The sequence below is a fragment of the Dendropsophus ebraccatus genome, chromosome 3 (genome assembly GCF_027789765.1).
Source record: "Dendropsophus ebraccatus isolate aDenEbr1 chromosome 3, aDenEbr1.pat, whole genome shotgun sequence".
Lineage (NCBI taxonomy): Eukaryota > Metazoa > Chordata > Amphibia > Anura > Hylidae > Dendropsophus > Dendropsophus ebraccatus.
In genome coordinates this window covers 103,231,539-103,243,353 of record NC_091456.1, presented here as the reverse complement: position 1 = coordinate 103,243,353, position 11,815 = coordinate 103,231,539, and the positions used below count along the sequence as shown (strand labels likewise).

Below are 11,815 nucleotides of genomic sequence, written 5' to 3'. Positions count from 1 at the left end.
TCAGGAGGCCAGCCGACCCGAAGATTACATCACTGTCAGAAGAAATGCGGACGGGGGTCAACACGAATCAGGTATAATGCACTACACTTCAGGGTCCATTCACATACATAACATACATTACAAAGTTGTATAATAAAACCAGACAAGTTCATCCCACTGCTAAATCCCCCCCCCCCCCGTTGACTTCAAAGAAGATTGTTACAACAGAAAATTAAGAAGTGTTCATAAGCGACACAGTATGATAGTACAAGAGATTAACACTGCCTACTCAGCAGCCATTAAGACATTGAGGGTGAACTGCTAATGCCATTTTGAATTGACACCTTATCTAACAGACTTGGCAGTAGATGGTCCTGTGGCACAGCATTGACCACATTTACCATTATATTATACCTGGGTTAAAAAAAAACCTGCTGTTTTTATTCAATCTACAAGGAGCAGCAAAATTCAGGAAAGGTTCTAAATAGGAATGCGTGAATTTACAGTAAAGCACTTTGCTAGGCCCGGCCGTCGGCTTGTTAGTTTGCTGCCTTTGGACTCTGCCGCTGTCCTGGGAAACTGAGAGAAGTCCAGCTTTTCCAGGCACCAGAAGCAGAGCAACATAGAGTTCAAAGGCAGCAGGCTGACAATGCGATGGCCGAGCCTAGCAAAGTACTGTAAATTCGCTCACTCCTAGTTACAGGGGATAACTATACAGAGAAACAAAAGAAAAGCTTTTTTTGATTATTTTTTGCCAGCTGATATGACCCGTATAAAAGTGTTGATTTAGGATGGTAGGTAAAAGGAATGGTGTTTTCAACTTGAAGTTCAGATGTGGTCAGAACTCCAAGACATCAATCACGGGAAAGAAGAAAAGGGGGGGCGGGGGGAGGGGGGGGGGGGGGGGGGGGGTTTGCCAAAAAGAAGAAAAAAAAAACAAACAAACAAAACAAACATTCATTTATCTGCATTCCCTGCTCCTCTTGATTACATTCCAGAGCGTGAAGGGTGGGAATGACTAGACACAAGCCTATGGAGGAGCAGCAGGCACGTCCCTTCGTGCTGATATTCTGTGCCCCCTAAAGTCCAGCGCCAGGAATACAGCAATATTTATATATATATTTATATAGATTTCTTTAGAAGTTTACATTTTCGTCCTTCCTTTAAGAATAAAAGGCATTTACACAAAAAACCTCTTTAAATTTCATAGATTTTTGTTGTTTGTAGCCACTAAAAAATAAAAATGTATGTGGGTTCCGGAGAGCAAATTTGGGATGAGGGTTTTTGTTTATTGTATTTGGAGGTATTTGAAAGAAAATATATATATATATATTTGTATTGTTGCAGTGCAAGAAATGAGGTATATGGGTTTTTTTTTCACAGAGGGTAAAGGGTTAGCCAATTGTAACCCTATACTGGCTCAATCTGAACCCCATCTGAACCCAGCAATGCATTCCGGAGGCTCCCACAGACAAGGAGTAATAAACCTGAGTGTGAAACATTGAGTGATTATTTTTTTTCCATTTTTTTGGCTTCAGCTGTACTGGATTTGGCGGAAATGTCAGGGAGAAGAACTGTTGGAACCAGGAGCCTGGGCAGCCGAAGATGGAGCTAGCGATGTGCTACTGGTCCCTCCCACACTTGCAGTCCTGGTGATATTTCCTTTGCTGATTGCAGATGTTGAGGTAGGAGGTTGGGCAAACAAGACCCCTGTAAAAATAAATAAATAAAAATAAAAAGTGTTGACGTATCACACTATTTCAGCGGTCCTAGTGGTCAAGTAAACCAGTTTGTATTCTATATCACCCTTATAGTGTTCAAGTAACTGATTCTAAGGAATAAGAGCTAACACAAACCCTTTAAAATTTAAGATCCAATTAGAAATGACTTAAAAAAGCAGGGTTAAAAATTATTTATGAACACGAGACATTTTAGGAGAGGCATCGGAGAAAAATTTAAACTCCTACAGATTGTCATGCTTCTATTTTTGGTGTTAGAGGAGCAGTTCACATATATACTGCCCAACCATGAAGGAATTTATTCTGGTTTCTATAAATAAAGGTTAATCATTCTATAAAAATATACAACATGCCACTGTAGGTTCATAACTGTGTTGGAGGCTACATTCAGGGCCTCTGTGGCAGAATCCGCTCAAATAACCAAACCAAACAAACAAAAAACCCCACCTAATAAAAAAGTCATACTTACCCATGCCAGCGGCCCCACAGTGCCTCCAGTTCTGTCAGCGTCCGGTCTCCTGAATCTCTCGAGATCCTGTTTCATCACAGCCCTATGGAAACTACCTGCTTAGCCAGTCGGTGTCTGCAGCGATGTCCTGCCTTAGTCACTGATTGGCTGAGCAGGCATTTTAGAACAGGGCTGTGATGTCACAGGATTGGGAGCCCGGTAGGGGACCATGAGCAGTGACGCTGGGACGGGGGTGGGGGGTAGGAGGAATAAGTTCCCACCACCCCCTGACCCCTTTTTACACCTTTGACCACAGTACCCCTTTAACCCCTTAAGGACAGAGCCTGAAATGGCCTTAATGATAGAGACAAATTTTATGAATATGACCAGTGTCACTTTATTCATTAATAACTTCGGGATGCTTTTACCTATCCGGCTGATTCTGAGACTGTTTTCTCGTGACATATTGTACTTCACATTTCTGGTAAATTGGAGTCGATACTCATAACGAATCTTTATGAAAAAACCCCAAATAATGTGAAAAAAAATGTGAAAAAAATGCATTTTTCCAACTTTGAAACTTTTTTGCGTATACAGAAAGTGGTTATACCACATAAATTATATATTAAATAGCATTAGCAACATGTCTACTTTATGTTGGCGCCATTTATTTAACGATCTTTCATTTTTTTTAGACAATAGGAAGCTTAAAACATTAGCAGCAAATTTCCAAATTTTCAGTAAAATTTCAAAATCAGATATTTTTAGGGACCTGTTCAGGTTTAAAGTGTATTTGAGGGGCCTGTATGTTAGAAAGCCCCACAAAGCACCCCATTTCAGAAACTGCACCCCCCACACTCTGCAAAAGCATATCCAGAAAGTGTTTTAACCCTTTAGGGGAGTCACAGAAATAAAAGCTAAGTGTGTAAGAAATTAGAAAATTTTAATTTTCTGTGCAGAGATTTTATTGTAATCCAATATTTTTCATAATTATAAACCTATTACCAGAGAAATGCACCCCAATAATTATTGCCCCGTTTCTGCAGTTTATAGAAATACCCCATATGTGGCCCTATTGCGCTATTTGACGCAACCACAAGCCTCAGATACAAAGGAGCGCCTAGTGAATTTCAACGCCTCCGTTATATTTGGTCATTTCTGACTGTACCACTTCAGGTTGGCAGAGGCTCTGGGGTGCCAAAACCTAAAAAAACACCCCTAAAAGGGACACCATTTAGAAAACTACACCCCTCAAGGAATGTAACAAGGTGTGCGGTGAGCATTTGGACCCCACAGGTGCTTCACAGATTTTCCGAACAATATCTTGTGAAAAAAGAAAAATTTATTTTTTACACTAAAACGTTGTTCTAGCCTTCAATTTTTCATTTTCTTAAAGGGATAAGAGGAAAAAAAAGACACAAAATGTGTAGCGCAGTTTCTCCCAAGTACGGAAATACCCCACATGTGGCGATAAAGTGCCAAGGGGGCGCAGGACGAGCCTCCAAAGGGAAGGAGCGCCAATTGGCTTTTGGAAGCTGAATTTCACTGGAAAGGATTTCAAGGGCCATGTCGCATTTACAGAGCCCTCGTGCTGCCAAGACACTGGAAACCCCCCACAAGTGACCCCATTCTGGAAACTACACCCCTCAAGGAATCTAACAAGGGGGGCAGTGAGCATATGGACCCCACTGGTGACGGGCACAAATGTGGAACAATGTGACGTAAAAGTAAAAAATTTCATTTTTTCACTTTCATGGCACAAATGTGCCCGTCATCAAGGGGTCCATATCCTCACTGCACCCCTTGTTAGATTCCTTGAGGGGTGCAGTTTCCAGAATGGGGTCACTTGTGGGGGGTTTCCAGTGTTTTGGCAGCACGAGGGCTCTGTAAATGCGACATGGCGTTCATCATCCATTCTAGCCAAATCCAACCTCCAAAATCCAAATGGCGCTCCTTCCCTTTGGAGGCCTGCCCTGCGCCCACATGGTGCTTTATGTCCACATGTGGCGTATTTACGGACTCGGGGGAAATTGCTCTACACATAGTGTGTTTTTTTCTCTTTTAACCCCTTGTGAAAATGATAAATTCAAGGCTAAACCAACATTATAGTGTAAAAAATGTAATATTTCATTTTCACGCCACATTGTTCCACATTTGTGCCCGTCACCAGTGGGGTCCATATGCTCACTACACCCCTTGTTACATTCCTTGAGGGGTGTAGTTTCCATAATGGGGTCACTTGTGGGGGGTTTCAACTGTCTTGGCAACACAGAGGCCTTTTGAATGCAACATGGCCCCTCGAAATCCATTCCATCTAAATCCAGCCTTCAAAAACGAAATGGCGCTCCTTCCCTTCGGAGGCTTACCCTGCACCCGCATGGCGCTTAATGTCCACATGTGGGGTATTTCCGTACTCAGGGGAAATTGCTCTACACATTTATTGTTTTTTTTTTTATCTTTTAGCCCCTTGTGAAAATGAAAAAATCATGACAAGATTAATGATTTAGAGTAAAAATTTTACAAAAATGACACTAAATGTTGGTCTAGCCTTGATTTTTTCCATTTCCACAAGGGGTTAAAAAAGAAAATGAACACAAAACGTGTAGGGTAGTTTCCCCTGAGTACGAAAATACCCCACATGTGGACATAATGTGCCATATGGGCACAGGGCAAGCCACCAAAGGGACAGAGCGCCATTTAGAGGCTGGAATGGAGGATGGAGGCCATGTCGCAATTACAAAGCTCCTGTGCTGCCAGGTCAGTAGAAACCCCCGACAAGTGACCCCATTCTGGAAACTACACCCCATAAGGAATCTAACAAGGGGTGCAGTGAGCATATGGACCCCACTGGTGACAGTCACTTACGTAGAACATGTGCAGAGAAAATAAAAAATACAATTTTTTTCATTTTCACGTCCCAAATAAGGCTGTCACCAGGAGGCCATATCCCCGCTGCCCCCCTTGTTAGATTCCTTATGGGGTGTAGTTTCCAGAATAAGGTCACTTGTGGGGGGTTTCTACTGTCCTGGCCGCACAGTGGCTTTGTAATTGCATCATGGCATCCTCTAATGGGAATGGCGGCCATACCTATTTAGCTGGGGAAAAGGGACAATTCTAATTTATTTGGGGGTATTAGGCCAATTATTAGTTTATAAGGTTGAAAATGACAGGTGTCCATCAAACTCAATCTGTGTTGATCCAGAGGAAGGCAAAAAACCCTCATAAGGCAGACGACAGTAGCCTCATCACAGGGGAAAAATTCCTTCCCGACTCCATAATGGCGATCAGAATAATCCCTGGATCAACGTGACCCCTGAAATAGGAATAAGGGACAGAATTTAGATAATGTAGAACTCAGATGACGTGTGGTGCGCCTTGGAGCGATCCTGTATGCAGAGGCCGGGGGGATCAGGACAGGTGGCACACTGGAAAATGGTCTCCTTCCTGATCCCCCTGTTACGCCACACTCTGCACTTCTTCTGGGGTCTTCCGTTCTCCAGTGTGGGGGACGTCACCTGGAAAATGTTGCCCTGGTGCGATATGGGGTCCTTCATATCCAGAAGCGCTGGGTCCGCTCCATGGCTGCTAAATATTAGGGCTTTATTACTACTTCTGATATGTTCGGATCGTGCCGCAAGCTACAGTAGCTCGGGCAGCGAGGGACCGGAAGAGGGGGTGCTGGTATAAAAGTTATCCCCGTACAGGTGGTGGTGACCTTTATCCAGCAGTGGGAAGATCAGTTCCCTGACGATCTTTCCACTTGTTCCGAGGATGAGGGGGGGGGGGGGGGAGGGGGCATTCGGGTGTCCCTTCCTACATACACTCTAAGGGTACGTGCACACTGCGGAATCGCGACAGATAACCCTTCGTGCATTCCGCAGTTGGCACCCGCCGGCTGACTGATGCAGGCGCATGTCTCTACCCGTGTCAGACTCCATTCTATGCACGGGCGGATTCCGCTCTCCGTCCAACGTATTCATTCTTTGGATGGACGACGGAATCCGCCCGTGCATAGAATGGAGTCTATGACACAGGTAGAGACATGCGCCCGCATCAGTCCGCCGGCGGGTGCCAGCTGCGGAATGCACAAAGGGTTATCCTTCGCCATTCCGCAGTGTGCACGTACCCTAAATCTGTAAGTGTACCCTGAGGTACGCTCACAGAGTTTGTAGAATTTTACGCCATACAGTCATCTCTTATTGGGACGGTACTGGCGGAAAAGACGTGTCTGGGGGGCAGCGTACACTACGCTACCCCCAGACAAGTCACTGGATGATGAGGATGATGAAGATGAATGGAAGGAAAGAAGGATCCCCCATTCATCCTCACTGGCTGTTTCGGTGTCGGAGGCAATAATAACGTATCCCTCTGACGCCGAAAACACCCTGGGGGCCATCTTTATACGGGGACTGGTATATGGGGTATGTAGTGGTGTAGTCTCAAACTTTATTCAATGTAGTGTGGTGTAATGTAGTGTTTTTTACGTGTTTTTCTTACAGTAAGTATCAAAAAAAAAACCTACGCCAACAAAGGATTTGCTGATAAATGCCGCACTTATGTGCGGCACTTATCAGCAGACCGTGGCAGTAGAATATAGAAAAAAAAAACCCTACGCCAAAAAGGAGGAGTTGCTGATTAGCAGCGCACTTTCGTGCGATGCTGATCAACACTCAGCGGCGCTAGGGTGCGGAAAATAGAAGAAAAAAAATTTGGAAAAAAAAAAACAAAAAACTTTTTCTACATTCTGAACATCCCTGTAGCTGCTGATAAGTGTATTACACATATCAGCCGCTAGAGGGCAGCAGAGCGCAAAATCCGGAAAATGACAAGGCTGGAGCCGAAAATAGCCGAAAGGAGACGACGGGGACCGCCGGAAAAACCCGAAGACCGAACGGAATGACGGAGGACACCGCGAACCCGGAAGACGCCGATCAGGAGCCCGGGACAGGTGAGTAATGTACAAATACCTGCTCTGGACCCCTCCGCTACCTAGCTAAGGGGTCCAGGGCAGGTATTTATTATTTTGTGGGACTCTGATCGCCGTGCCACCGGCCCGATCGTCGTGAACGGCCGGCCGGCCGTTCACGGCGATCGGGCCGGTGGCACGGTGACCACCATTACTTTTTACAGTAATGGCGGTCGGTGCCGTCCTCGGACAGCACCGACCGCCATTTTTTTCCGGGTCATCGAGTCACCGATGACCCGGAAAGGTTCCAATCGCCGCTATTGGCTGATCTGAATTGATCAGCCTATAGCGGCGATCGTAAGCACGGGGGGTGTTAACCACCCCCCGTGCCGAGAAGCTAAGATGGCCTGCTATGATTTATAGCAGGCCATCTTCCCCGATCGCTGTGTGCGAACACGCAGCGATCGGGGAAACATCGGGCGTAAATTTTGTGCCCTAATGCACCAAGTACCAGGGCGTGAGGGCGTAAGTTTACGCCCGATGTCGTTAAGGGGTTAATGCAGAATGAAGAGCAGATACTATATGCCCAATTCTTCTGTCTCATCCCATTTCTGAAGAACTTCCTATATGCAAGAGAGCTGGCTGGACCCACCCAAACATTCTGTTGGGTTTATCAGCCTTTGCCCATATTTGTAGGAGCATCTTCAGACTCTCACCTCAGTGGACGAATAGGCAAAACTCAGCACATTCCTCTTAGGGCCTATGGTACTTAAAATCCCTACTCACACAGGCAACAACCAATAAATACAAATAAAGAGCAAAAAACTATAGTATATGAAAGAAAAGACAACAAAACAACACTTACCAGTATATACAATACCATTCAGCTCCACTGACATGCTAATACTGTTATTGCCATTGGTAGTAAGGTTAACAGCGGAGTCCTGTCTACCTTCAGCTGAAAAGCAGATAAATAGAAGAGCTTTTATAATCGTTCCGAAACAAGTCATCAACTTGCCAAATGTAACTTTCCGTGGGGGCCTTTATATTTCTACTTTTCACTGACAAATTAAGGCTGGCCATACACAGTTTAAAGTAGGCTCAACTTGCCAACTATAGAGGGAGCAGCCGACCATCTCAAGTGTATGGGAAACTTCAGTCCTCCAACATTGCTAGATAGCAGAGGAGAGAAGGATCAGGCATCTTGAATTTTAACACGTTTAATCTCTTTATTCTTGAGAAGACAGGCAATCTCCATGTGTGTCTGTCAGCAGCTTTCTACCCTCTATCTATTCAGAGTGCATGCACAGTCTGCATGTTTATGGGGGTGAGCATAAGTGTGCTGTAAACGCAAGCAAAGTAATACATGGTATAAACTTTGACTAGGCGTGAGATTTTCAAAAAGCCAGACCTACTATGATAAGTTTGGGGCATTCTTAGGCCCTATTTATATCCCCTTTTTTTGCATACATCAGATATATACATTGCATGCATGTTCTTTTGTGTTAAAATTTAGGCTTATTTTAACACTTACATCAATGATTAAGCTTTAATTTGTATCTCTGGCATTTAACTGTACTCACGTGTGCACATACAGTAAAAGCTGTTTGCAGTCAAGCCCATCAATGTGTGATCAGTGGGGTGCAGATAGCCACGAGATGAGCTTTAGAAATATGGCACAAGGCTTCCTAGTTGCAAACACTGTATGTGCTGAAGCTGCAGCTTACACAAACAACCAATTGGTGGGTGAGCCAGGTGTTAGCACTCTATTGATCAGACATTGAGGAAGTCTATGGATACATATTTGTGTACACAAAAATGCAGGGCAAACATGTCAGGTGTAGGAATAGTAGTAGGAATAGGGCCTTGGACTGTCTTAGTATAAGAGCTGTACAAGACCTGTTGAGGCTGGGCTGCGTTTTTGCAATCCGTTTTTTGCAAAAAATGAATAAAAAAAAAAACGGATGAAAAAAAACAGATGCATTTGTGTGCATCCGTTTTGATCTGTTTTTCCATCGACTTCCATTGTAAAAAAAAAAAACGATCAAAACGGATCCGTTTTTTTTAACGGACACAAAAGTAGTGTCAGCTACGTTTTTGTGTCAGTCAAAAAAAAAAACGGATCTGTTTTGATCCGTTCTTTTACAATGGAAGTCAATGGAAAAACGGATCAAAACGGATGCACGCAAATGCATCAGTTTTATAAAAAAAATCGGATTGCAAAAACGCAGTGTGAACCCAGCCTGAGCTGGTCCAGCTTTCAAGTGATTTCGTAGAACGCTGCTGATTTGATGAGCCTTCACATAGCTCAACACAAGCAGAGCCGCATGAACGATTGCTAAATTGTTTGTGCGGACCTTTCCTAACATCATTCATCAGCTGCACAACTCCTATTACACAGGGTGATCAGCTCACGAACAATCATCACCCTGTGTTACAGGGCCCCAAGTCTACACTGTAGCAGTCACACAGTTTTTATCCTCTCTACTGGATCAGCTTAGAAAAATAACTAAAAATGTCACGCTTCTTAATCACTGTATTACCAGTATATTAGATATTGATTTTTGTATTACTCCATCTCCAGCACTGTGACAACTGAGGCAGTGGAATTTATACAGTCATGCTTTTGTACCCTTTTCTCAACATCCTAATAGGAAACCACAATTTGAAGGTATAAAGCACCAGACTGCTAGTACAATAGAATAGCAAATACAGGTGTGGGATGATATATGACCTAAATAAGAACCAATTAACATCGGTTTTGTTTTCTTAAAGCCTAACTGTCATATTTTATTTTATTGCAGAAATCAGTAGTATAAGCGATTTTAAGAAACTCTGTAATAGGTTTCATCAGCCAAAAAAGCCTCCTTCTGTACGCAAGAAGCAATCTCCCAGCCTCCCCCCCCTGACTTCTTATCTGTGCATTATCAGGCAAACACGTCTTCATTACAGAGAAGCCAGTGAAGACGGGCTCTGCTCTCTCCATTGTAAGCCTATGAAGGGGGGAGGGGCTGAGGGAGATGAGGGAGCAGGAAGAGGTGACATGAAGGTCAGCTGTTTGTAGACTCTCTGGGCACCTAAACTGCAGGATTCTGGGGTCAGAGAGGTCAGTGCTTATCTATGAACTTACTGAGAGAAGATTGCAGGGTGTTGTGCTGTGCAAGACTGCTCCGTGCTCAGTCACTCCTAACAGCCCCTCCCCTCTCCATAGCCACATAATGGACACAGAAATCCTGCTGCTTCTGCAGTAAGGGGGGAGGCTGGGAGATTGCTTTTTCAGTCCAGAAGGAAACTCTTTTGGTTTATAAAACCTATTACAGAGTTTCTTAAAATCGCTTGTACTGTTGATATTTAATGTTTTCAGAAAAATGACCCTGAAATGACAGTTACGCTTTAAACAGAGAGGAAGATTTGCTTCTGATATGACTGGGGAATAAACCAAAGCATTGTTGCAAATTTCTCATGCTCATTGCTTTGCATGTAGTTTATTGCACAACAACACTATAACTGTAAGAGTATTGCAAAACACATGCTATATGTTTTGGACAATAGAACAAATCCTTTGTCAGAACCCGCTTTGTTTTAACATTTACCACACTCTGGATCATTATTTTAGCCCAAATAGAGAAAAAAATAATCTGTCAATTTTATGCTTATATATAATTTATATAAACAAAAAAGGACTAATACCACCTATGTCTATTTCAAGTGCTTATTCATTTTCCTGGGGCCTGGATATATTTTCCATGGGCACAGAACAGGTTTAAAATAGAACTTTGCAATAATCTACTCATTGATGTCTACATTATAAAACTGTTAGAAAATAATCCAAGGCACTTGCCCACTCTTAACACTTATTTAATATTTTGACTAGAAATACTTTCTATTAAAGAGAAACTGCTGCAATTAAAGTTCCAAACTGCTGACACTGTTAGATAGCTGTTGGGTCATGGAGACACACGGTACATTTTATATTTTTGTCTGTGCTTCCAGAATGTTGAAAATACTTTTATTATATAATAAGAGTCTGGAGGCTTTCCTGAGCTCCTGAAGTGCAGCAAGCTGTAATACCTCCTTACCTGATATCTCCCATACCTGACCTGACGCAGCTTTCAGGTGTCAACCAAGCAGGGAAGGGGTAGGGCGTTACAGCTTACAGCTAATCAGAAGCTTGGAAAAAGCCTCAGACTCCTTGTACCAGAGAATAATACATATATTCTGAAATGTGGGTCTAGGAAAAATAGCACTGGTGTTTTTTTTTCTGGATCATAAGTTATGTAGAGCCACATAGTTTTAGTCTAACACACAGTAATTTACCTTGGCTGTTAATGCGGATGTTCATGGGAAACTGGGTGGTCATTGCCAAGAGGTTTTGCTGGATAGCTCGCTGTACCAATCGTTGTTGCTCCTCAGGTCCCAATGCCAACTTTTTCTCAGGGGGCTCCCCTGACTCCAGCTTTTCTCGTAGCTGTTCCAGCGCAGCTGCCTGTGCAGCCACTTGAGCGGCCACCATAGAGTGCCCAGCCAATGTAACTGGTATCCGTGAGGGTACTGTCAAGGACAGTGGGGAGTCCTCTTCTGGTGAAAAGGGAGGGGGAGAAGGGGGTGGAGAAATATAGAAAAAAAAAAAAAAGACTTTACGGTATCTAAAGTTTCCTCTTACTAAAGCACTAAAGAATAACGACTTTATAAGTAGTTGTGCTCAAAAGTTTACATGCCCCGGCAGAATTTTGGCTGATATTT

At 43.5% G+C, this 11,815-nt stretch overlaps 1 protein-coding gene across 2 annotated transcripts in view; it reads right to left on the bottom strand.

Annotated features, from left to right (window-relative positions):
• Nucleotides 1-1,045: 1,045 nt before the first annotated feature.
• The window catches only part of ARID3A (AT-rich interaction domain 3A), a 50,031-nt gene continuing 39,261 nt past the window's right edge, over nt 1,046-11,815 (bottom strand). The window contains exons 7-9 of one of the 2 annotated variants that reach the window (XM_069964463.1): nt 11,390-11,650; nt 7,938-8,030; nt 1,046-1,689 (exon numbers count right to left, since the gene is read on the bottom strand). In XM_069964463.1, the coding sequence (XP_069820564.1) occupies nt 1,541-1,689; nt 7,938-8,030; nt 11,390-11,650 (503 nt within the window). In that variant the 3' untranslated portion in view covers nt 1,046-1,540. The remainder of the gene's footprint in view (nt 1,690-7,937; nt 8,031-11,389; nt 11,651-11,815) is intronic. The other variant, XM_069964464.1, reaches the window with a different exon arrangement.